Raw genomic sequence first — 26,761 nt, forward strand, 5'->3', positions numbered from 1 at the left:
ACAAATGTTGGGCCTCTTGAAGTTGTCCCAGAGGCTCCTTATGTTATCTTCATATTTCTGGATTCTTTTTTCTTTTTGCTCTTCTGGTTGGGTGTTTTTTGTTTCCTCATGTTCCAAACTGCTGATTTGATTCTCAGTGTCCTCTACTGTTGATTCCCTGTAAATTATTCTTCATTTCAGTTCGTGTAGCCTTCATTTCAAATTGGTACTTTATTATGTTATCGATTTTCTCAATTATTTTCGTCATACTCTTACTAATATCCTTGAGCATCCTTATAACCATTATTCTGAACTCTGTATCTGTTAGCTTGCTTGGATCTATTTCATTTAGTTCCTCTTCTAGAGATTTCTTCTGTTCTTTCCTTTGTGACATGCTTCTTTGCCTCCACATTTTGGCTGCTTCCAGGTATTTGTTTCTATGTATTAGGTAGAGCTGCTATGTCTCCTGGAATTTGTGGAGTGGCTTTGTGTAGTAGGTGTCCTGTAGGGTTCAGTGGCTCAGCCTCCCGTCACCTGAGCTGGGCCTTCCAGGTGCTCCCCTGTGTGGGCTGTGTGCACTGTCCTCTTGTAGCTGAGCCTTGGTTGTTGTTGGCAGCACTGGGAGGAAATGACCCCCAGGCCAATCAGCTGTGAGGACCAGCTGCAACTATGGCCAGAGAGCTGCTGTGCTGGAGACACCCCTATGGAGCAGGATTTGCTTCAGTGGAGCTTTGGTGTTCACCAAGTGCGCCCCTTGAGTGTCACTCGTGGATATGGTAGGGTTGTAATCCAGTGTGGTCGAGTCTGACCACCAAGTGCACTGTCCCTGGGGCCTCCGGGAGGTGCAGAGTGAGCCTGTGCCTGTGCCTTGCCCAGGGCCACCCAGCATGAGCTACACAGCAAACCGTAGTTGGCTGCTCCTTGTGCTGGGCTTGGCGGTGCCCAGGAGAGGCCAAGCTATGAGCCAGTGCAGCTGCTGCTAGTGCCAGGCCTGGGCCCTTATCAAGCCGTATGGGGCAGCTGCTGCTTGTTTGAGAGATTTTAGGAAAGTCCTAAGCCTGAGGTTCCAGAGGCCACTTGCACAGAAAAGCCCCCGGAAATGGCCCGGATGAGCTGCAGGTGGGGAGGGGCGGGGCCTCCGGGAGTCACGGGGCGGGGCCAAAGGCGAGTCAGGTGCTGGCGACTCAAACATGGCGCCTGCCTGCCGGCTGTGCGGGGAGGACTCGCCACAGGAGCCATGGCCTCCGCCAGCCCCTCTGCCCGGGAGGAAGCCGCCCTCCGCCTCTCGCCCGGATCTCAGGCAGGTCAGTTCCTCCCGAGGGTCCCGCGTCCTTTCCGGCTGCTGCCCGGCGCTGGGCTCAGAGGGAGCATCCGAGTGAGTCCGTACGCGGCCCTTTAGAGGAGCTGCTGGGGCTCCCGCAGCCTCCGCGACCCTCAGGACAGTCCCCGCTGGGTTCACAGCCCGGAGTGGTGGGTACGTCTCTTCCGGGCCTGGAGCCCTGGGCTGGGGGCCTGCTGTGGGGCTGGGACCCCTCCCTCCTCCGGGAAACCCCCATAGCCGAGATTCCCTCCGGGGTTTGCCCCGCGGCACCGGGTGTGGGCCCGAGGCCGCTTCTCTGAGATTCAGCCCCGATCCGCCCGCGTCCCCACCCCTCTTCGCGGTCTCGGTGCTGCTTCAGTCCCCTGGTTGTGGGGCTTCTGTGCAGCCAGATCTCAGGAGGCTCTGCGTGATGGTGGTTCTGGGTTTTAGTTGTGATTTTGATGTGGCTGCGGGAGGCGGCGGGTGCAGCTGCTACTTGTGCCGCCATCTTGTTTCTCGAGCGCTTTTTTGTATACGATTTTCTTGAAAGAAATTCTTAGAACTGCTGGGTCAAAAACTGCGCCCCCTCTGATTACCAGGCTCTGGGACAGTGGGGGCCTGTTGTCCCACAGGCTGGCTCCTTCAGAGTCTATCATTCTAAATCTTTGCCTATCTGAGTCTCTTAAGGCAAATAGCGTTGCTGATTTAAAAATCCCCAGCCGGTGTGGCTCAGCGGTTGAGCATCGACCTAGGATCCAGGAGATTGTGGTTCGATTCCCGGTCAGGGCACATGCCTGGGTTTGTGGCTTGATCCCTAGCAGGGGGCATGCAAGAGGCAGCCGATCAATAACTCTCATCATTGATATTTCTGTCTCTCTTTCCCTCTCCCTTCCTCTCTCTAAAATAAAAAAATCTATTTTAAAAAATTAAAATAAAATAAAATAAAATGGACCTCTGATTGGAAGACAAGCATCTCTATAGCCACTTACGAATTGGTTCCTCATATCTTTCACCTACTCTAGGGAACATTTCTTTCCTTGTCTGTAAAGACCTTTCACCAGTTAAGGGGTCAACATCCTCAACTTATAAATTTCCCATTGAGTTGGCCATTGGGTTTTCTTTGTGAGGTTCTTCTATCTTGCTGCTTAAGGGAATTATTTCACAATGAATATTTTTTCCTCATGTTTTTATTTTTAAATATGACCGAGATCTTCCCCTACCCTATACAATCTTAAAGGATCCCTTTCCTTTTTTGGCAACACTCTTGTGACGGTGCACGTGTTTCCCTCCTACTGTCAAGTGTATTCAAGCACAAGATTTTGGAAAGGTAACTTTGGTCATTGATATTTAAATTGTACATGGATCTTTCTCAATACTTCTACATCAAAGGGTTCTGTTTGCAAAATATGTGAACAGTGAAGGTCACTGTGACCCTAGGTTCCCCGTGCCTTCCATAGAGAAAAGCAGGGTAACCTCTGACTTTCCTAGATATCAAAATCTAGCCCAAATTTGGTCCAACTTACAACTTCCTCCCTCCCCTAAAACCTCCTCCTGGCACAAGTAGACACCTGAGCCCTGAGAACATTTGAGTCAGACCTGATGGAGGTGATAGCAAACCACTTTTTCTGACCTGTGGCAGGAAGCAGATCGGCTCAGGGGCCTGCCTGGCTTTCTCTCTTCCTGCCCTTTCAGGGAGGGGGCAGGGGCTGCAGCCACGGGACTCCCCAACTCTCCTTTACCTCAGGCTCCTTCCTACTTACACTGCGGTTGAGATCAGACTGATGCCGTGGAGCTGCCCTACACAAACGGGGAGACCACTCTGCTGAAATAAAACATAACTCCTGAAACTGGCCCCTCACCCAGAAATCTGTAAGCGCCTTTCACATAAAAGGGACACTGCTGTTCCAGCAGCAGGAGGACTAGAGACCCGGGTCAACCTTCTGGCGTGAATAAACGACAGGTTCTATAGATACATAAATAACTTACAGTGCCCCCACCCCCCACCCCGGGCTTCAGGCCGAAGCAATTGCAAATTCTGTCTGAAAAGATGTGATGTCAGTCCAAGTCTCAAAGAATTCTCATAAAATCACAAATAAATCGAGCACTTCCCAAACCAGAATCACAAGACACCCTAAAGAGTGAAAAGACAAGGCACAAACTGGGAAGACAGTTGCAACACTTTGACGAAGGATTACTATCTAAAAATATACATATTTTAAAACTGCTACAGATCAATAAGAAAAAGATAACCCAAACGGCAAAACAGGCAAAGGGCACAAATAAACATGTAAAACATAAACTCAGATGGCCTGTCAGTGGATGAAAAGATACCCAGCCTGGCCAGCAGTCAAGGATGTGAAGACTAAACTTCCAGATACTATTCTATACCCACCAGGTTGGCGAAAATTAAAATACTAAGGGTTGGCAAGGGTGTATAGAGACAGGAGCACTCAGCCACTGTTGACCAGTGTAAACTGGTGCAATCATGATGAAAAATAATGTCATTATATTATCTACATAATAAATCCTCTCCTAGGTTAATATCCAAGGAAAAACTGCACCAGCATGTCCATAAAACATTGTTTATAACGGCAAAAAAACAACCAACCAAATAAAAGTACCATACGTCTATTAGCAGCCATAGGACATATAAATAATGCATTGTGGCATATTCCCGTCATGGGGCTCTGCAATGAATGAGGGGTAGGGTTAACCTGTCCAAGGCTGATCCTTCGCGGGCCGGCCTCCCAGAGGAGTTGGCCTCTTATGAGTCTCCATGGACTCCAGCCACTGCCAAGTGCCCAAGGCTCTGAGGAGTTACAAGGCTTGGGCCCCCAGCCCCTAATTATCTCGGAGCCGGGGCTGCCACCTCCCAACCACGGCTGCCACGCAGTGCCTCCTGCTGCCGACCAGCCACAGCAAAGCGCTGCCACGGAGCAGTTTGGACCTGAGATCCATGACCATATGGAGGCAGCTCTGGTGCAAACCCCCAAACACAAACACTGAGCTGATTAGGGCTGGGACCAAGGTGCTACCATATCTTATGGATACTGTGTCCCTTCCCCTGATGACAAGGGAGGAGGAGCCGTGCTTCCTAACCCAGAGCGGACTATCCGGGGGGAACGGGCCACGGAGGACCCCACAGCTGTGGCTGCTCTGCTCCCCAGGGAAAGCTGGCCCAGCCCCCTGGAGGGAACTGTTCACCCGCTGCTTCTGTTTGCGCAGCAGTGAGTAAACTGCACTTACATGTGTCAATGCAGGTAGCCCTCGGGAACAGCGGTGCCAAATGAAGTCAAAGAGGGCAGGTTTAATGATTTCATTTATATAAACCTCAAAAATAAGCAAAGGGAAACAAAGAACATAGCAGTAAAACTATAAAGAAAAGCAAAGAAATTATCAACCCCAGTTTCAGGACAGCGGTTCCTTCTGCAGGGAACAGAGGGGTGCATTCACGGATGAACACAGAGGACCCCAGTGCTGTCTTTCTTAAGCTGAGTGGTGGATATAAGGGTGTTTACTATTCTTGAAGCTGAAAAGGCATCTTTCAGACACTTTTGAATGAGTGTCTCTCTCACACACACACATACACACAAACTCTTAAAACATTAAAAACCTGCTCCACATTTTGAAAATCTTCATATTCATGCTGCTGGCCAAGACCAGCAACCTCGTAGCCTTAACACAAACTGTTGGGCGTTTGTGCAACATTCTTGCCCCCACCTGCCCCACTGACTCTTTTCTTCTCCTGGCTTTTCCTCGAACCTGCTCCCATCCTCCTAATTTCAGCAAGGCAGTGGCTGCCAGGCCTCTCCTGACACCAGCCACCCCTACTCTGTTCCTTTGCTCTATGTCCCCCTAGTAAATTTTTACTTCTTCAAAATGTGCCTGTCACCTCTCCCCACACTTACCTGACTTTCAAAACAGCTGCAACCCCTCCATCAGAACTCTAGTCCCATGGTTGTGCCCATCTGCACAGCCCACCTCCTGCCTGGATTAGGTTCCAGCCACTGTGTCATCAGAGCTTAATGAATGAAGAAGGCAGAGGCAGACCAAACCTTTATAACATAGGTGTCCAGAGTAACAGGCCACCACGACCCCCCAGCGTCCCTGGATGCCAGCACAGGCAGGAGCAGAGGGAACAGTGGCCAGCTATGGGGTGCTTCCTGTGTGCTGTCCACGTGCGTTAGCTCACTACGGATCAACTCTGTGGAATGGGCACCATTAACTTTTCAGATGCAGACACCGACAGAGACACAAGTCATAGAGCGTTGCAGAGCTGGGATTCAAGCCTGGGCTTCTGACTCCCAGAGCCCACACTTAACCACACCACGCTCCTAGAAAATGCTGGAGTGGCTCATCAGCTATCCATTCCTGTCCTAGCCGATCATGGGTAGTCAGCTTGGTCTCTGAAGCCAGACGGCTTAAAATCTCAGCTTCACTACTCACTGGGTGGCGGTAAGCCAAGGAGCTCTGAGTTGTTTCCAGTCTGTAGAACAGGGAGGACAGTGCCTGTCTAGCAGGGTTGTCCTGCGGTGCTGAGAGCTCAGCCCTGGGGCCCAGGTTATGGGGCAGGCTAGTGTAACTACAGTGCCCCCAGGTGGCTGCCCTGGTCAGTGCACCACGGCTGAGAACAATGTAGCCACATCCTCACAGTCAACAGTGGAGGGATAAGGGGCTTGGGGCATGGATCCTCATAGGGCTCAAGTTCAGGGGGGATGCAATAAGCATTGATTACACCTCCACTTGATTTTTCTTCAGACACCTAGGACTACCGACTGCTCCTGGACCCTAAATATAAACCTCATCAGCCTGACAATATTGGTCCAGAAAAAGTGAGCCCTTTAGAACTCACCAACTGAGACTGACTTCCAAAAGGTTCACCCACAGGCAGCTGAGTCAAAATCTGGAGTCGTGACAGCTCCCCTGTCCATTCTGGCTGAAATAACTAACCGCCTGCTCTTACATACCAAGGAGAGATGCAGAGCCTGGGCTTTGGACAGTCCCAAGATTGAATCTCTAATAAGAAATGACAGCAATGAGTACATGGCCCCACCCTCAAGATAAAAATCTAGTTGGGGGGCAAATGCATGAACACCTCCAAGGTATTGTGACAGCTATGCCAGAGCCATGAACCTCAGGCTGAGCAAGGTCACTCACTTGGCAGGGCAGGGGTGGGCACCTGAGGCTTCTTGGAGTCAGCCTGTCTTTGGGGAAGGAGACTCCAGGGAGAGCAGTGTAGCAGAAGTAGTGGTGTTGATAGAAGTATTAGCAGTGGTAAAAGTTAGTAGTATAGAAGTATTAGTACAAGTGGTAGCAGCAGTATTAGTAACAGTAGTAATAATACAAGTGGTAGCAATATTATTAGTAATAGTAGTAGACATAGTAGCAGCAATTAAAATATATGTAGCATTCATTACCTGCAGTCACCCTTGTAAGCACTTCTCATAAACTGACTCAGTCCTGACACTATCCCTACTAAGTACAATATCCCCATCTTATGAAGAAACTGGAACAGAGAGACGTTAAATAGTCTGTCCAAGGTCCCATACTCAGTGCCACAACCGGATTCCAAGCCAGAGTCTGGGTCCGGAGTCCATGCTCCTACCCACTACCCTGGACTGCAAAGGAACAGGCATGAGGCCCCACGGGAGTGCATTGAAACTGCTCAGAGCTTCTGGACAGCTAAAAGCAAGGTTGTTTCAAGAATAAAGTGAGAAAATGTGTCTGTCTAGCACACAGCGCTGCAGTTGATATGAGGGTGGACCGATGGCGGGACAGAGACGAAAGCATCTCAGAACCTTATGACCCAAACATTGGGCTCCCAGAGGCCAGGACAGCCGGGCCACACCCACTCTTCTAGGGCTGTGGCTTGGAACTGACTGGGGGTGGGGCTACAGTCCCTTTGGGATGTATTCCATGCCCCTCCCATCCCCCCCAAATGCACATATGCATGGAAAAACCACATGCCCACACTGTTTGAGGGTGGCCATGGTGCCCCTACCAACCCACGGATCCCTCCAGAACCTGTTCTCATCTCCTTAACTAGTTTCTGGAAAGGAAGTCACACCTCATGAATGCATATTCAAATCTAGCTAGAAACCATTAGATTGGGGAGTGCTATGCTGGCCGTGGGGGTCCATCAGCACCAGGAGTCACTCCCCCCGCCTGACTGACGCTGCTCTACGCCTGCAACCACAGCTCTCAGTCCACCAGTCCACCCCCCCCCCCCCCCCCCCCCGCTCAGCCGACGCCTTCCTCCTCCTGAAGTTTGTCCCAACTCAGAACTGCATGAGGGCACTTCCCCTTAAAAAGGATAATCATACTTTTCAAATCCAAGAAATAAATACCCCAAACTGGCTGAGGCTATATGGCTGATAGTCATACAGTGAGCCACTGGAAATGGACAGATGTTGGGGAACCTCTACGTGCTCCAAACACTGTCTCGTCACCACCTCTTGCAAAGTTACCCCTAACATGTTCACCACAGTGCTATTTACAAACGGATAAAACTTCGGCATGTTTCCCAAAAGGAAAGTTCAATGGACAATTAATTGGGGTTACATTACAAATAAAGGCTTTCCAGGTCAAATATTTGAGGAAATTGGCTTTAAAAGTTAGGTGGTTTCTTTCCTGTAGGAGTTTTTAAAGGTTTTACTAGCTACTAAGCATGCTGGCCCTGCAAGGGAGATACGGCATGCCCCGACTTCCTTGACCAGGACACTGACCCGGCAACACACAAGGCCTTCTGTTGCAGCGACATGAACTCTGCTTTGACCACAGCCCCCTCCAGGTAGCACCCTGTGTCTTAGCTCCCCTTCCCTGTGCAACTCCTTATCTATGGCCACAAACTCCCACTCTCAGCTCACGTGCTCTTAAACCATCCCCATCAGGCTTCCCTGTCAAGGGTACTAATGACCTCCCTGGCCAGACCCAGTGGTCACACTGGCCTCCTTCCTATCCCTCCACACACCTTGACTACTCCAGGCTTTGAATGTCCCTTCTGCCTTATCATTCAGGCTTCAGTGTGACCAGCAGAACCCCAGCAAGGCCTCTCCTGACCACCTCTTTTAAAGCAGCCACACACCCTATATGAACTCCCTACATGGTGCACTTGTTTTCTGGTCTTTATTTACTATTTACTGGCTGTCTTCCCTGGAACAGGCTCTACTTCGGATTTTCAACTGCCAGTTATAATAATCTTTCTGATGAAAGCCAGTTGGGGACAGGTTTCCTATCACAATGGAAGGATCCTTGCTCATTACTCAGTTCCTCACCAGCAAGGAAAGGCCATCTTGCTTGTATTTCTCCCTCCCTGCCACGGTGGTGGCAAGTAGCAGACAAGTGACATGAGACCCTATTAACATTGTATGCAGGAAACGTATTTATACGTTTTACGTTGACTGGTAGTAGAGCGGGTGATAAAAACTACCTGCAAACAATGTGTTAAACACAAGGTCAAGGTCTGCAGGGACATTAAAGATACATTCTGGCAAATGGCTGTAGATTTGTTTTTGTTTTCTTTGATTTCTGTTGTGCAATTTTAAAAAGGGGAGGGGGATAACAGTGATGAAAGAAAAGGACTGGCTCCTGTCCCTCCCACTGACCGCCCAGCTCTGGAGTTCCAGCTACGAGAACGCACGCGCGCGCGCACGCGCACACACACACACACACACACACACACACACACAAACACATGGCTCGGTTTATTGTTTCCTTTTTTTAATGAAACTAGATCACTGCTTACAAAATCGTCAGCCCTTGTGCCCATCCCTTCACAGTTCCCTTGGCTCAGCCTGTCCCCTCCCAGGAACTGAAACCAGGTGGGTGTGGAATGGCCACCACCGACTCAGTGACCCATAGGAGAGAGGCCTGGGCTCCGACCCCGAGCCTTCAGAGGGCGACAATGCTACCTCCCACATCTGTTCCCGGCGGGCCTGGAGGCTGCATGGATGAGGGTGGTCCAGGCTGCCACCCAGACCAGAGTGAAATGATGTGAATGTCCCACCCCATGGACCCCCCTCCCCCCAGTAGTCTCTCCCTTTCCTCCCCCCACCCCAATCCTAACTCTACCCCACCACTGAGATGAGGCCCAGCTCCTGTCAGAAGGACGGGGCCTACAGGCTGTAGAACTTGAGACTCCTGTCCATGCCCGTGGAAGCGATGAACTTGGCGTGGTGACCGAAGGCCACTCCTGTGGTCAGGCCGCTATGCTCTGAGGAGAGATAAGAGGCATCGGTGAGAGGCTTTTCCCCCTTCAGGTCTGAGCACTGACTCTCACGATATATGTCCAATCTGACCAGTCCCGCCCCTCAGTGTTACCACACTGCATGCGGCTGCCTGTTTTCCCCTTGATTTAAACTGCAAGGGTAGGGCTGTGGGCTGTAGCCAGACCTGCGCATTTCCCCGCAGGGCCTCACGTGGCGCCTGGCACATGGCAGGCACTCCAGTCTTTGCTGGTGGGCTGAGCAAACCGAGGACTGTCAGTCCCCTCGCCTAAGCTACCAAGGCAGCTGCAATTCTGCTCAAGTACTGGAGCTGACCGTGAGCTGGGAAGAGAGCGCTGAGCCACAAAGCTCGCGGTCTCCCTTGCCACATCTCATAACTTGCTGTTTTTAAAACTTAGCTGAGTCTAGTTTGGTTTAAACTTCAGTAATCAGCTTGTTGGGATCTATCTAGTTTTGACTCTGTGCTTGTAACTGGAACAGCCCCTCAGCTTGTTCTAGCTCACAGGGATCCGACTCTAGGGTACCTGGGCCCCTAACGCAGGGCAGGGCAGGGCTGAGGAAGGGGCAGAAGAGGCTAGGCATCACTCCCCATGGGACTCGGAGCTCATGAACATCAGTGCAATTCCTTCAGGTTAAGTTCAGGATCACACCTGCAGCCAACCAACTCTCCACTACAGTCCCCTGCCTTCCAGCCTGCCACTACTCATCAAACCGGGGTCCGGGGAAGGGCTGAAACCCACAGCCACACAGTGAGGCCTGGGCGCCTCCAAAACATGGCACTATGAGCAGGCTCAGGAGAGTAGGCGGGTGGGAGAAGTTCTGTGTCCTGCCCACAGCCTGCTACTCGGGACAAGAACTGTATCAACAAAGACAGCAGCAGCTGCCATTCATTCAGCTCCCAAGTGTGCAACAGGCACCCTGTCACCATGCATGCCACCTTGTCACTAGCTGGCACCATCTGCAAAGCAGTGCCTACCTGCCCCTTTAAAGGTGGGGAAGCTACAACACTAAAGGGAAAATCACATACCTAGGGCCACACAGCTACTGGGGTTATCCACTGTCTCAGCCCCTGTTATCCACTGTCTCAGCCCCCGTTATCCACTGTCTCAGCATCTCAGCATTTTGTATCTTTCTTCTCTAGCACTGAAGTGCAATTAAGTATTTATTTGCGAAGTCATTTACATCTGCCTTCCTTACCTCACTAGAAAGTCCATTAGTGTAAAGACCTGGCCTCTCTCACTCATTGCTCTAATCGCACAGAGGGCCAGGACACAACACTAAATAATAACGGCAAATCTTTATGCACCTGACCCTGTTCTAATACATTCACTCACACTCATGGAGACCTCACATCAACCCCACTGCAGATGTACTATCATCATACCCCAGAGAGGTTAAGCAACTTGCCCTATGTCACACAGCTACAAGTGGTTGAGCCAGCATTTTAAGCCAAGGACTCTGACTCTTGAGTTCAGTTTCTTAGTCAATAAGCTCTATTGCCTGAGGTTGTGATTCAAAGCTATTGAGGCTTATTGATGCCTAGAAATCCTAACCCAGTGAGACTTCCCCACTTCCCTCTGGGCTAGGACACCGAGACCTCAGGATCCCAGGGGCAGCCTCTACCTGTGAAGTGAAGAATCTCTGTCCACTGTTTGCAGATGTAGATCTGGACATCTGTGCCCCCAAGGGCCAGGTATGTGCCGCTTTGGTCAAAGATCAGTGACTTCACCTGCCAGAGCCAGAAAAAAGGTCACAGGAGGGGAAGGGAAACTAGGGAGCACCGGGGAACGAAGAGAAGCTGTTTAGACTAACTCAGGGAATAATCGACAAATGAAGAGGCGGGAGAGCTGGGGATGGGTGGTGAGGGGAGAAGCACCTCAAAGTTGTTATCCAGCTGCAGTGTCTTAAAGTTCTTCAGCTTGCGCAGGTCCCAGAGCTTCACAGAGGAGTCATCAGCTGCAGTAGCCAGGTAGTAACCATTCTCAGAGAAGGCGATGCTGGTGATGGGGCCCGAGTGGCCAGGGAAGTTGGCCACGTTGGTACGCTCCTACAGTTGCGGGGGTGGGTAGTAAAATGTCACCCACCGGTTACAAGAGGAAGAAAATGGAGCTCACCAAACCCCACCCCTGAGATGTCCTCCTTCGTCTTTCAGGAAAGGGCAGCTAACAGGAATAGCAGGGCTGGGCGGCCAGCCCAGGGCCCCCAGACTACTCTGGTCACGTCACACACACAGAGTCACTGACTCTTCACCCTCAGGACAAGTCATCACACTAAGTGGTCACAAGAGCTCTGACCCTGGGGCTCAGATGGAGGCTACCATGTCCTACCTTCAAGTCCCAGATCTTGATCTGAGAGTCCATGGTTCCCGTCCCAAAAATGAGTCCATCAGGATGGAACTGCGCACAGGTGAGAGCTGTGGGAAAGGAGAGGGATCATGGTCAGAGTCCCCTGGGGGAAACTAAATATGGCAGAAGGTCGCTTCCTTCTCTTCACGTGCCCCATTGTGCCTGGCACAATGTCTGGTACTCAGCAGGTATTGGTGGTAAGTTCATTTTTACAAGAACAAGTAGCAAATAAAACATAAAAATAAATAACAGCAAATGAAGAGAAAGAGACTACTTACCGCAACCGGAGGTCTCATCCGTCACCTTGGTGAGCACGCGCCCTGTCTGGATGTCAGAGAAGGCCCAGTACTGAAAACAGAGACAATGAAGCCAGTGAGAAAGTGGGCGCCCTTCAGGAAGCAGAGACCCTAGCTTGGCAAAGCCCGGTAAAGCCAGCTCCTCTCAGCAGAGAGGAAATGCTCTCCTTGGGGTGCTGCGGAGATGGCTGGGGTTGGTAAGCTGTTCCCTCCTCCCACGATGTTCAAGGCCTCTTCAGGGCCCTGGTTGGGACCACACCTGGTCATCAGAGGAGCTCAGGAGATAGTCACCAGTGGCGTGGAGGCTGAGGCCTGTCACAGAGCTCTCATGGGCCCGAACAACCTGTACACAAGAGGTGTTCGGGACCGACCAAATCCTAATAGTGGCATCTGGGGATGCAGAAAACACCAGCTCCTAAGAGGAAAGTAGAGGCAGACTGTCAGAAAGGAGAGGTGGACTGTAAGAATCTCACAAAAGGCCTGGGGATGGCTACAACCCCACCACAGCTTCTCCTTTCAGCCCTGCCCGGAAACATCCACCCACCCAACCATGCCTAAGAGGGCCACCAGTAAATATTAAAATGATAAATCAAACAGCATTTGGTCTTGGGAGAGGCCTCGCCACCTAGTGGTAAAAAGGATAACTGCACCAGAGTGCAATATCCCACACCCCAATTCCAGGACCAGAGAGGAATGTGGCTAGTGCAACTGGGGAACTGAATTGCTTAGTTTATTTAAATAACCACATGGAGCTAATGCCTACTGTCTGGGATGGTGCAGGTCTGAACAGTACTGGGTCTGGAAAGGGCTGCAAAGGTATGTTCAGTGTATCCCACACTTAAGGATTCTTAGAAAAATTTGAGACAGGGAGAGAACTTACCTAGTGTCACCAACCAATTATTTTGGTTAGGACATAAAAACTAAGGTAAAACCAACCACCATGTTTTGTCAACATGATTTCATAAGAGAAACATTAACATTACGCAAGAAAAGAGTGGTTTCATTTGAATAAATTTACTTATATGAAAAATCCACCATATTTTTCTGTTTCTACTTTCCTGAAGGGACAGGGCAAAGGCTAATGAGAAGCAGTGACCCAGCCACTGTCTCACAGACCCAGATCCAAATTGTCCTAGATCTAAACAGGCAAATGCCACAATGTCATTACTCTGGTCTCATGAGCTGCCTCTACCCCAGGAGTGGGGAACGTCCAGCCTGAGAAATCATTTGGTCTGGCCCTGCCAAGGCAACCGCAGGCAGGACTCGAAATTCAACAAATCTAGGAACTTTTTTCATAGCAACAATGATTTTATATGGCCTTCGAATGATGTTATAAATATCCAAATGGCCACTGGCAGAAAAAAGGTTCCCCAGCCCTGCTCTATCCCCTAAACCAGCAGTCCCCATCTATTTTAACCCACCCTGCTTTCCACAATCAACAAGTGTTTACCGCCCACCGTGGGGGACCATGGGAATACTTCCTCAGGCGTGAGTCACAATTTGTTGAGCTTTATTTTCTGCAGTTTGTATTATAAACACAGTAGAGCTTTGTCCTTTCCCTAACAAATTACTTCTATGAAGATGCCTTTGTAAGCCACACATTTCCTCTCTCAGCCTGGTTTGAAGACCCATTATAGTGGATCCCACAAAGTAAAAGGGAACCCCATGACTCCAAAAAGAGGTCGCTAAATGTCTATTCTGGAGCATCAGAGCTCTTTCTCGAGCCTACTTCAGTTTACCAAGGAGACAGCAGGAGGTGGGTATTGGTTCTGGAACCCTCCACCACTGAAACAGGGCTCAGGAATGAGGAACAAGGGTGGTGAGGAGAACCCCTTACCTGGGAAGGGTGAAACACCACACTGGTGACTTTCTTGGTATGGCCTTTGAGGGTGGCCAAGATTTGCTCAGAACTCTTGTCAAAGACGACAACATTTTTATCCGCCCCACCTGGAAAGGACCCACATGAGATTCAAAAACCAGTCAAGCCCTTCCAGGTCCCTTTGCTGAAGAAGGTACTTTTGTCCCCAGGCCCATGCACAGGACAGGAGCCTGTTCGTTCCCTGCCACCCTCCCCGCCTTGGCGACACCAGCTCTCACCAGTGAGGATCTTGTTGGTATCGGAAGGGCAGAGGTCCAGGGCGAGGATCCCAGGAATGCTGGCACTGTGCAACCCCTGTGCACACCAAACCCAGTGTCACGGCCGAATCAAGGCAGGCCACAGAGCCATACAGCTCCCCCAGTGCCACCCCAAGCCCAGGGAACAAGAGTGGCTTGTGTTCCTTATCCGCTGCACTTGGCCCTCTGCCTGGACGCAGTACCTCCCTCACCGCATTACTGGGAAAGCAGAGCTGGGCAGGAAGACAAGGCTGGAAAAGGGGCCAGAGCACTGCACAGCACTCTGCTCACTGTGCTCCAGGCTGGCCGGCCCCACCCTAGGAGCAGCACGGAGGGCCCTATCTCCGAGGTCCAGGGACCTGGTCACTCACCACATGGGATGCCACCTGCCGGTATTTGCTGAGCTCTTCTGGCTTCACCAGTTCCTCAGGCACAGTCTTCCCTCTCTGAGAAAATTAAAAAGCCCCCCCACGAAAAATGGCAATGAGTGCAGGACTCAGTCAGCCCCCTTTCCTAAGGGGCCAACTGCCTCCACCTGGCTGACTCTCTTGGCCCTAGGAGAAGACTTACCTTCTTACGCTCCGTGGTTAGCACAGTGGCCTTGTCTTGAAGCTGGGGAAGAGAGAAGGGGACAGATTCAATGTGAGACAATTTATTTTGCCAAGACCCAGTGTCACGGCCGAATCAAGGCAGGCCACAGAGCCATACAGCTGGATTCTGGTAATACCCTTATTTTCACGTGTCAGCAGAAACTCGTTATCTACCAACGTCTGTGCTCAAGGCAGACAAGCATGATCTCTTACTGTCACTCCACGCTTGAGAGGAGGTGCCGAGAACCTTGTTTCGGAGGAGGAAACTGAGCCTCAGAAACGTGAAGTCACTTGCCCAAGACCACAAAGATGACAAATGGCAGGTCTGCAGAGCTCCCAGACTAGGTCCTAGGCCACTAGGATGAGAGCTGAATGCAAGCTGACAATCTGAACTGTTTGGTAAGACAATCGACCAAGTCCGGCACAGGAAGATCCTGTGAGTCTAACAGAGCACTGGGCCTAAAATCGGCCCAGCTCTGCGTCTTCTATAAAATAAAAAGGCTAATTCCTGTCCTGTCTCCCTCAGAGAACAAAACAAGAAAACATGTAACAAAGTGTTTTAATATCTGCAAAGAACCCCAATAACAAGAGCTACAAGATGCACTTAGCAGTAATAATTAGTCTGTTAAATTCCCACAAGTCTATGGAGTAGGTACTATTATTCTCACTTCAGAAGCAAGGGAAATGGACACAGAAGGGTTGGTTAAGTCAGCCTAAGGTATGAAAGCTTATAAATGGTGACATTAAAATACAAACCTGGGCAGTCTGGTCTGAGTCTGTGCTCTGCAGGATTCTACTTTATCCCAAAATGGATGAGATTTTTATTCATATGGGACTCAGGGGTGAAAAGTGAGGGCCCATCTGCATTCCCACCAAGGGAGAGCACAACATACCTTCTGGATAATCTCAGGGGTCATTCCCACCAGCTCGCCCAAATCCATTGGCTCGCCTGCACCCTAAAGAGAAGGAAGGCGAAGGTGAGGGAGGCATGGAATGCCAAAGACACTTGCAGGAGAGCCACGCCACCCACCACACACAAAAGGGCAGCTGGCAAAGGGGGGGGACAGGGGACGACGACACTCACCACAACACTTGGCTGTGAGCTTGGCACAGCCTGGGGCACGATGAGACCAGCCTGCGGTTTCAGGGTAGCCAGAGCTGAGAGAGAGAAGACAACATTAGAAATGGGATATGGTGAAGCAGGACCAGCCTGGAGTGGAGGATGGGGGGAGAGGCTGCACCTTCTCGGGCAGCGGTGACTTCCTTGGTGAGACGGGCAATGACACGGCAGGCGGCATCGTGCTGGTACAGTGCGTGGGACAGCTCTTGGCGGGTTGTCTGCAGCTGCTGGCGCAGAGTGAAGCTGTGCAGCATGACCGCATCCTGAGAGGGGGAAACACCACCGTGAGGGGAGGGGAGGAGCCGGAGCGCCCGGCAGAAGGGCCAGCCCTTGATAAGAGGACACTGCCTCCATCCCCTGGCCTAGACCAGTATCAGTGACTGAAGCAGTATCTGAGTGGCCCTGAATGTGCTGGCAGCTACTCTCGAGCTCCTAGACCCTGCCTAACACTGGGCACACAGAAGTGGGAGCCAGCTCTTTCCCACCCCATCTTCACTCATTTACTGGCAAACCTCGGATGTCATGCCATCACCTCACCAAGACCAAGAGGGAATAATAACGCTATTTACTGACTGCCCCCATTGTGTCAAGCATTGTGCCAGGCAGTCCCTCAGGATATATTCACTCATTCATATTTTAGAGCACCTACTACATGCCAGGGCCTGCTCTCAGTGCTGAGGATATACTGATAAATGAAACAAGCCCCTGACATCATGAAATTTATACTGTAATTCTCCCAAAACCCTGAAAGGCACTAATCTATGTTGTACAGTCAGGAAAACTAGAACTTGAATACAAGCAACTTGCCTAAGGTCACATGGCATGTGAGCAGTGGAGCTAAGCATGGAACCCAGATCTGTGAGACTTCAACAACCAGGCTCCTCCTCCACGATCATCCTGCCCCTCAAAAGAGAAAATATTGCTCCATCCTTCCCACCCCCAAGTCCTAGTCCAGTGATGTCTTCAGGTGAGGAAAACGGATTCTCTTCCAGGGACTCACCCACTCGTCCTGTAAGGCTTTCAGAATAGCTGGGATGCTGGTGGCTGAGGGAGGCTTGGGCCGGATTGGGTGAGCAACTGCCAAGAGAGGGAAAGTAGGCATCAGAACCATAACCCAGGGGACTCTTCCTTTCCCCCACGCTTCTCCCTTTAGCCTGCACTAACAGGCCACCATCTCTTCCTCCCATGCGCTGGCACCACCTCCCACCCTCTCAGGCTCAGGCCAGCCTCTAGGCACCTTTGATGTCGATGAGCTGCTCCTCAGACAGAGGCTGGTTGTTGACAGGGTCTGTGCCATTCTCTGCAATATACTTCTCAATGAGCCGCCGCTCGTAGACATGATTTGAGACAGGGGACACACACGGGTGCTCTGGCACTTCATTGGAAACTGCGGAGAAGAGGCAGGTGGTGAACCTGGGGCAGGGAAAGGGACCTTGGGCCAAGGGGCTGCCTCATCTGCTGCTGGCCCCAACAAGACCATGCGTCCCCACACTCAACTAACAAGACATGACACCAAGCCAGTTTGGTACTGAATGCTTCCCAGCTACCTAACTATCTTCTCCATTAGTCTCCTGACAGTCAGAGAGCCAACAAATAATACTGCACAACTACTATGTGCCAGGCACCTAGAAAGCAGTCAATCATCCCTGCCCGCCTCATTTTGAACAAAGATGCTTAGGCTCCATTATACTCTGGGACATGGAGGGACACACAAAGCCACTCAAATCTCAGTCTAGGGCAGTGATTTGCAACCATTTCACCTCATGGCACACATAAACTAATTACTAAAATTCTGCGGCACACCAAAAAAATATACTATATTTTTTTTGCGGATCTGACAAGAAAAAAGAAGGTATAATTTTGATTCATTCACAGAGGCCTTTTGACAATCTAAGGGAAAAGAAGTCAGAGCCCAGTGCCCCTTACTAAATAGTCAGGTATTGCATGTTTTTAAAATTCTTGCTGCACAACAGTTGAAAGTCGCTGGCCTATAGCCTAGATGGAGTATCAGACAAAGAAATTACAAAACAATGTGACAGGTGCTATAATAACAAAACATTTACATGTTGTTTACTAGATGCCAAGTATGACTGCAAACACTTTCCAGAGGTTAGTTCATCCTCACAATCACCCCCAACAGAGGTATCATTTACACATCTGCCTGGGTAGTCTGCACCTCTTGAGGTCTCTGACAGCACAGATGCCCAGCAGGTACTTGATAAACATCTACCAGATGAGTAAATGAGAGGAAGGATGGTGCTGGGGATATGGAAAAGCGCTTCCCCAAGACTGAAACAATAAATGTTAAAATATTCTGCAAACTGTGACTTCTTCAATGCGAAGGCCTTCCTTTTCCTAGTCATCGTTGCTCTTCCTTCCTCTCCCCCCCCTTTCCCCTCCCCCTCCCCACTTTTCCCGATTTATGGAGAGATTCTAAGAGTAAGGGCTTTAGAGTTAGGAAGCAAATAGAGAAGAGAGACTAGTAATCTGATGAAACAATGAGAATGGAAAACATCTTCAGGCCATGACAAAATACCAATATAAGACGGTACATGCATGAAAAAAGTGTGGAGTCGCGATCAGAGAACCTAGCTCCATCACCCAGCTCTGCCACTCACTAACTGCAGCATTAGACAAGCCCTACTCTCCTTGAAGCTTACACCCTCATCCGAAAAAACAGACCTTTGTTTCCGCTTTGGAGAATCCTTGAGAGGACAAAAGCAGATCACTGACTTGGAAGCGCGCAGTAAACCAATAAAAGCTTTACAAACACGCCATTTTTATCAGCCGTACAGGATGAGGCAGGGAACTAGAGGCCTGGATTCCAGCCCTGTCACTGCCTCTAACTGTGTGGCCTTCGAAAATTTCAGAAGCTCTGCCTACCCGAGCGAGATCTCAAACCACCACCCAGTGCAATGCTCATTCTGCAGGGGAAACTGAGGCCCACAGCCTCGCACCAGAACACAAAGCCTGGCGGAGCCGGATCTGCACAAGCCCTAGGGTATCCTGATTCCTACACCGGGGCCGGTTCCTCTGCATCAGCTCCCTCTGTTCGGGCCTCAGTGATGCCTCTGACAATAAACTTGCGGCGTTACGTAAACTGTGAAGCGCTGCGCAAATGCACTACACGCAGAGGAGGAGGACCCCCGAGTTGACAGGCCGCAGCCCTGCCTACCGGGAGCCCCGTTTTCACCTCCGCTCCTGCCCGGGAGCCGCAGCGGCCCGCAGATCCTCCCGCTCGGCTCTCCCGCCTCCTGCGGCCGCGATCGGCCGCAGCCGATACTCACTAGAACAGATCAGGGACATGGCGCCGTCGCTGTGCTCCGAGGCGCCACACACCGGGCTCCGGGATCAGCTTCGGAGCTGCCGCGGGCCAGTTCCTATTCCCCGCTGCTTCCGGGACGCTCCGCGGCGAGCGGGGAGCGGGGAGCTGTCCCCCCGAGCGACGATCGCGCAGCCCTTCACGTGGGACTGCGGCGGGCCGCGCGCCTCAGCCTCCTGCAGCTAACGGAAACTGCCCTTTCCCAGAATGCAACCCGGCAGGAAAGGGCCCGCCAGACACTCGGCTATTTCCGAATCCACTCGGCTCCTTCCGTAATGCAACCCCCCTCCCCCCAGTGCGGGATAAGAGATCTAGAACTACATTTCCCATGATGCAGTGGGAATTTTAAAACCAATGCAATTTAGCAACATTTTTGAGACCCTTGAGCGCTGAGCCATGGGATCACAATCTTGTAAACTGTAATGCACTCGGGAATTTCCTAGCGAACTTGGTAAAATGGGCATATTCCTGAGGTCTGCCTTAGAGAGTCTGCATTTTCAGTGTGTGCCCCAGGTGATCCTGAGGTGTTTCTCCCACTTCCCTTTGATAGACGCTGAGAGGTGACCAGTGAAGAAAGCAGAAGCAGATGGATGGAGAAATTAACACTGGCCAAGAAACTGTTCTGGTCCTGCCTCCACTACCAATTTGCTCTGCACCCTTGGGGGGAGTCATCAGCTTCTCTGCCCCTTTCCTACATGATTTCTGCTTCCCTTCCAATGCAAATCGTGTAGGATTCTTTGTGGATATATATAAAATAAGATTCTTCCAGAAATCGTGTATACAACATGTGGTGCAGGCTGTGAGGGATCCAGACCAAGCAGCAGGACAGACAGATATGGTCAATGAAGTTTTCTTCGCTGAAGAGGTGTGAATGATCATGACTTTGACAGGTGGGCAAAAGTCAGATATAAGAGGAGAACAGAGGGCGTCCCAAGGGGAGGAACAGCACAAGCAGAGGCTTGGAGAGAAGTACAAAAGTTTTAGGAATGAAGGGTAATACAGCACAGTGGCCAAGCGCATGAACTCTGAAGTCATATTTTGTGTTCCATTAAGCTAGTAAACTGTGTGAACTCTGCCTTCATTTCCTCATCTGTAAAACAAAGCAGTGCTAGCAAGGGTTGAACTAACTCATAGGGTTGTTGTGAGGACTTAATATTTTCAAAGTGCCTTACTAAACTTGATGCAACTGTTAGAAAAGCTGGAAGAGGAGGCCCAGGATACTACTGTTAAAGCATAGTAAGAAGCTAGGAAAATTCCAGGACAAGCAGAATAGGGAAACTCAGATAGTTTAACGGCAGTTTGCAGACACGTAGTAAATCCTATCTTCCCTAAACCAAGGGCACTTGAGAGTAAATGGTTTGCATCTCTTCCCAGTCAGAGGGTAGATAGCTTAAATCACCCTATTCAGGGAGACAGATAACAGAAATCCAGTTAGTGTCATTTGCCAACCACACCCAAGGACAGACAAATTAAGAATAAACCTCATTTTGGTATGTTAGCATAAAGCTGATGAATATTCTATTAAAATCTTCCCCTAATACCTCTCCTAAACACCCAGCCTTTAAAACTCTAAAAATAAACATCCCAATGCTCGCTCTCCTGGGTCCAAGGTCCCTGAGCTTGTCCCCTTCTCTCTCTCTGACTTCTCAGTGCGCCAAAGCACCCCAGCCTAGGGTCTCCTGTTACTTCTATGCACCTTCCTTGTTTCATGTCCTAAGTATATTTTTGCTGCAGCCAATAAATTCTCGCTTGCTTTTCTACACTTTGTCTCTTGATTGAAATCTTTCCCGCAAGAAGACAACCAAGGTCTCCCTGTCTCTGAGTAACACTGCCAGAGCCTGTTGGGGAAGAAAGAGACCCTTAGCTGAGGCCAGAAGTGATGAGGGTCCAGAGCAAGATAGATGGGCTGACAAGCATCTGAAGGAAAGAATCACCTGGAAGAGGTGACAGGCTGGTTGTTACTCTGTGGGTAGTCTTGGAAGAACATAGAAGTCTGACTCAGGTAGGGTGGGAAAGGGTTCCCTTTTAGAGGACAGACCCAGGAGCTGCTTTAATATCAAAGGGGAGCTTTCCCAGGGCAATCAATGTGATCTAAACATTAGGAGAGCAACTGGGATGTTTTTTAAATGTACACTTTGAATTCCCACACCTACTATGAAGTATTTTTATAGTAAAGTGGAACCAACTGAGACTCAGAGAGAGGAAGCGACATGCCTAGAACTACAAAGCAGGCAAAGGACCGCCTCCTTCCAAATCCCTGCTCCCCCCCCCCCCCCCCCCCCGCTCCACCCCCTGAATGCTTCTAGTTTTTTGCAGAGACCGGGGTATGGGTTGGTTCCTTTCCTTCTCTACAATTGAACCTTTGAGAACCCCCAGCAGAGTTCGGGTGTGGACTTGCTCCCGGAGGGAGCGGATGCATCTCCCCAGCGTTGTGTGGCGGGAACACAGCACCTCTTCCCTTGTGCCTTTTAGCGAAAAAAGTTTCTGGAAAGACCAAGGGCTCTTAGCGTCCCTCCGTCAGAGCACCGCCCGGGAGGCGCTCCGGCGCTCAAGGACTACACTGCCCGGAACGCCGAGGAGCTGGAGGGGGGCCAGGCTTCGACCGCGAACCCAAAGATCCAGTTTCCACACTCTCCAGGCCAGATATGGTCACGCCTTTCCCCACGCCCGCCGGAGACTTCCGCTCCCGGCTAGAGCTTCCGACCCGCCGACTCCCGGGTGGGAAAGCTCGGGAAAAACAAAATCGGGAGCGCAGAGCGCATGCGCACAGCACACCGCGCTCGGCGGGGGCGGGAGCGGCGGGCGCCGGGGCGCAGTCCGCCTTGCGCGTGCGCAGACGATAAACCAACGCCCGGGGATTGGGGCGCGGGTTTTGCGGCGCGTTTTCGCGAAGGCGCACGTGTAGGGCAGCAGCGGCGGCCGGAGGCGGGTGAGTGCGAGCCGAAGCCTGGGCTCGGGGTCGGCGGGGCGGGGGAGGCGGCGGCCGCGGCGGGCGGGGCCAGGGCGGAGCCCCGAGGCCGGCGAGCGGGACTGGGGAGGGGTCCGGAGTCGCGCGGCGGGAAAACGGACGAAGGACCTGGGTCCTTGTTGCTATGCAACAGGGGGCGTCGTTACTAGGTAACAGGAGGCACGCGTTTCCCAGGAGCACGGGGTTCCCAGCGCTGCTAGGGAATCCCGCCGAAGCGCGGCTGCGGTCAGGCTCTGGGACGAGGCCAGCGCTGAGCACCTCGCCCCGGCCCCCGGCCCCGGCCCCGGCCCCCGCCCCCGGCGCAGCCTCCTGCGGCCTCTCTCCGAGTCCCCGCTCCGGTACCCGAACCCATGGGCCGCGCCAGGTCCCTTGCCAGAGACGCCACCCAGCAAGGGCTTGGCAGGGAACACACGGTTCGAAATAGCGCATGCCACTGACACCCTGTCTCGGGTAGGCTGGGCCCTGGGCAGGGCTCAGTGCGGCTGGGAAGCTGCCCCTTTGCCTGTCACCCTGCCCCCAAACAGTTGCTGGGAAGCAGCTGTGAGAGGGTTAGCGGGGGCTGCCCCCATCTGCCAGGGCACTGACTTTATTCCCCTCAGTGGCAGCTTCGCCCCGTGTAGGAGGTTCCTTTCAACACAGCTGTCCTTGGGTGGCCGCTGCATATTTGGATCAACTTTAAAATAAACCCCTCTTCCCACCTCTCCATGGCTCTCCATTGCTACCCTAACGGCTTCCTTGCAGGCTTCTAATAGTCATTTAACAAGCACGTATTAGTCATTGTATGCTAGCCTCTGGGGGTTCCAAGAAAAGTTAGTTGTCAAGTCTGACCCCAAAGTGCTCAAAGTCTAAAGGGGGAGGCAGGCATATAAACTGCTAAATTCTGCTACAATGTAATGAGTGGTATATTGGCAATTTGTGTACTGAACATTTCTTTGTGTGTTTTTTCTATTTTTTTATTATTATTTTTTGTTTTTGTGTTGTACTGCAACATCTCCATAGATGTGTACAGTGTACAGAGTTCTTGCAAAAACATGTTAACTCATTGCAATAACTCTTAACCCCGCTTAACCCCATTGTACATTTGAGGAGACTGAAACTCAGATAAACTAATAGGCACAAGGTAGTGGCTTCTAGTTTGTGGCAGAACTGAGCCTGGTGCCAAAATTAAGGGTCCTTTGTACACTGGTACGCTTTTAGGGCTTTGTACTGCTGATTATGCATCAGAAATCCCTGGGAGCTCTGAAAACAAGAGTTTGAGCCCTCTCTGAGATAGTTGGCTCGGGTGGGGCAGACATCCTTGCTTCGACAGGCTCCACAGACTAGTCTGATGGGCAACCCAAGTTGAGAACCACTGCTCTCCACAGGGGCAGCCGTGAGCAACAATGAGGAAATCAGGGCCAGAAGAGGGCACTAAGTCAGCTGCCCTTCCTGCCATGTAGTGATTCATAGTGTGAGAGGAAACTAAGCAGGGGAAGGAGCCCTGGCGAGGGGGGTATGTGGACCGCCCCACCCTGCCCTCTTAGCAAACCACACCTACATATAGTGCCTTCTCACTACCACAGTTAAAGGAAGCAGTTTTCCCCGCTCAGCCGGGTTTTCCTGGCCCTGCCTGAGCCATATTGCAGCTTCCTGAACAGCAGTGGCTGGCCTAGTCCCAATTTTTTGCTGTTCTCATACCTCTTGCTTGGTACAAAACCGTGACCTGTAAGCCCAGCAGGTGGTGCATCTCCTGGTGTGGAGCCTCATCCTGGGAGTCTGGATGTCCTCTCACTTTGAGCTTGTTGATACTGGGGAGAATTTTAGGTGCCTTGAGGGCAGGGACCATGTCTTACAGATGCAGCATAGGGGTGTGGAATGAGCAAAAGGGCAAGATTTAGATTTTGGGTTCTGGAGTCAAGTCCCTGTTCTGCAGTGTAAACTTGAACAAGTCACTTGACCTCTCTAAGCCGTAGTTTTCTGAATAAAATGTGGAGAGTAGCAGTACCTTATAAGATTGTTTTAAGAGTTAAATGAAGTGATGAAATAACAAGCACTTTGTAAATTATAAAGCAACACACACAATTTGTTATCTTTGAGTGCCTACTACTTGAGGCTAGCCATTGCAGGAGGTGAAGATGCTTAAGACGTACTTTCAGAGCCCGAGACTGCTTCTGCTTTTGACCATGGCTTGCTTTAATAAAAGTGTGTGATTGGGCTGAAGTGAGGAGTCCTAATGGTGATGGGTCAGATTTTCACTGCCTGGGATTAACCTGGGAGAAAAGAGAAAGACTCCTGTTAAAGAAAACAATTCAAAGAAATGGACCAGCCAGTAATCTGCACTCTTATCTGCAAAGGGCACACACTCCAAAATCCTGTTAGATTAGGTTTCTAATGCACTTCAGAAGGTCAGCTGGCAGAGCAATGCCTGCCTCGTGTGGAGGGTTTATTTCAAGGTTCCCCAGCTCTCCTCGACTGGGGCAGGTGGCCGCTTGAAAGTGGAGGCTGGCGCAGAACTCAGCAGGCTGCCGTGGGGGAAGCAGCTCATGTCACCCTGACCTTCTAGAATGGAGGAGGTGACATCTGATTCCTGCTGGTGGAGGTCCTTGGATATAGAATCCAACCCAAGATAGCAACACTGCTCTTTAAGTCCCTGGTGCGGTTATGACCCAGATAGCTCAGGAACTGGCTGGTGCTTTCCTCATCTCCGACCACTGGCAGGCAGGAACCATCTGGTTCTTGATTTGGGCCAAAAAGAGTAGAAGGCTTCCCAGCCTGGGGTCCTTCCACATGAACTGCATATTTTGCAGCCCTGTTTGATTTTACAGGTCTCAAGAGAGACTTAGAGCAGCTGTTTCAGGACCAGAAAGTGCCCGAATGCGATATTTTTATAAATAACCCTTTCTTGAACTCCCCCTCCCCTCCTTCCCACTAAGCAAGAAAGGGAGCATCCTCTCTTTCCTCTTCTCCATCCTGATGGCTCTGATTTCTGGCCAACTCTCTGGGTGCCCTGGTAACTGCAGAAACTTCAAGCACCTGGCTGCTCCTACCTCAGGGGCATGGCTTAGCCTCTGATCTTCAGGTCTGAATCATGGAAACTCCCTGGAGCAACAGGCTCATTTCTGAGCCTCGAAGCTGAGGCTCTCTGACATTTCTCAAGCATAGTGGCAAAGAGAAGTTGGTATTGGAACACGTCTTGGCTGATTCTCACCTGCTTCAATGAGTCAGTACTTGTTGTGTCTTAACTTGCATATAGCATCACATAACACAATATCGGAGCACAGAACCCAAAGTGGTTAAGTAAATTGTCACCAGTGGTCCATGGAGATGATTGGTAGATGCCAAAGTTCTTTTAGCTCATGAATAAGCTACTGTGTGACTTTTGAATCACCTCCGAGAGTTACATTGGAGACCATATGGCAGGGTGGTGTGTGCAAGGGGTCTGATGTCAGCTGCACCTGCATTCACATCCTGATTTTGCCACATATTTCTTATCCTACCTCGGTTTCTTCATCAGTCAAATGAGGGATAATAACAATACCTCCGTAATGGGTTGTTATGAGGATTAAATGAGATAGGTGGTGCATAGTTAGCTTTTTATTAATAATAATACCTTTCCCTAAAGATTGTGCTTTAACCTTTTGCCTACATTGCGGGCTGGGGAGTTGAGGTCCTTCTGAGTCTGTGGGTCTCAATTTCACACTCCATTCTGCGCTCCACAGAGTGGGAGCTCTTTCAGATCTAAGCCTAGGGACATCCAGACAGTGACATCAGAGCCTCAGTGTGGGACAGCAGCATCAGTCCTTTGTGAAGCTCCCACGTGATTCCAGTGAGCAGCCACAGTTGAGATCTGCTGTATTACCTGCACTCCAGCAGAGTGTGTGATTTGAGAGCAGAGGCTTGGATTCAACTCCTGGCCTTTCTACTTAGTCCAGTGACCTTGGGCAAATACTTAACTCCTGTCTCAGTTTCTTTCATCTGCACCAATAAGGGTGAGGAGGATAATACCTACCTCACATGATGGTCCTGCAGAGCAGATGGCATATATGCACTTAAATTCTTGTTTGAGGATGTAACTGGGCACTTTTCCTTATATTGTTATATGGTGGTAATCCTGTTTGTGTGCTATTTTTTAAGTTGTTTTTTATATTAGCTTTATCTTAAGTAGATTATAAACTCCTTGGGGACAAAGCCTTATAGTCTTAGAATTATTTTTTTATGCCCAAAGCACCTAAGACACAGAGCCTACAGGCCTTCAGATTTCTAGAACTGGAGTAAGCATTAGAGAGATCTTCTCATCCACCCTAAGACATTGGGGAATACTCACTGGTTAATCAATATGCAATGGGAAAGGATGGGAAAGAGGAATCCGTGAATCAGACGGTTGTGCCCAGCTTAAGTTGGAAGTCCCAGTTCTGCTTTTCTCAACTAACAGGGTAGGGGTGGAGGAGGGTGCTGGGGCAGGTCGTAGCTGAGAGTGGGTTTCTGTGTCAGTCTGGTTCACCCTGTGCTTCTCTCCCTACAG

At 50.6% G+C, this 26,761-nt stretch overlaps 1 protein-coding gene across 1 annotated transcript; it reads right to left on the reverse strand.

The window, feature by feature from the left end:
• Window positions 1-8,981: 8,981 nt before the first annotated feature.
• Window positions 8,982-19,479, reverse strand: PRPF19 (pre-mRNA processing factor 19). The gene is made up of 16 exons (XM_016200495.2): window positions 19,258-19,479; window positions 17,208-17,357; window positions 16,971-17,047; window positions 16,092-16,233; window positions 15,935-16,008; window positions 15,744-15,806; window positions 14,831-14,872; window positions 14,632-14,706; window positions 14,243-14,318; window positions 13,983-14,092; window positions 12,405-12,560; window positions 12,128-12,197; window positions 11,832-11,917; window positions 11,381-11,551; window positions 11,128-11,233; window positions 8,982-9,491 (listed from the first exon to the last, which is right to left on the reverse strand). The coding sequence occupies exons 1-16, from the start codon at window positions 19,274-19,276 to the stop codon at window positions 9,394-9,396; spliced, it is 1,515 nt and encodes a 504-aa protein (XP_016055981.1). The 5' UTR covers window positions 19,277-19,479; the 3' UTR covers window positions 8,982-9,393.
• Window positions 19,480-26,761: the final 7,282 nt, after the last annotated feature.

This window comes from Miniopterus natalensis, chromosome 11 (assembly GCF_054644295.1).
Source record: "Miniopterus natalensis isolate mMinNat1 chromosome 11, mMinNat1.hap1, whole genome shotgun sequence".
In the NCBI taxonomy this organism is placed as follows: Eukaryota; Metazoa; Chordata; class Mammalia; order Chiroptera; family Miniopteridae; genus Miniopterus; species Miniopterus natalensis.

Coding starts and splice junctions, on each gene's coding strand:
- PRPF19 (XM_016200495.2), bottom strand. Junction 14,707..14,830: donor TAACCACGGAGCGTAAGAAG/GTAAGTCTTCTC, acceptor TAATTTTCTCAG/AGAGGGAAGACTGTGCCTGA. Junction 12,561..13,982: donor TGGTGTTTCACCCTTCCCAG/GTAAGGGGTTCT, acceptor CTTTCCTCTTAG/GAGCTGGTGTTTTCTGCATC.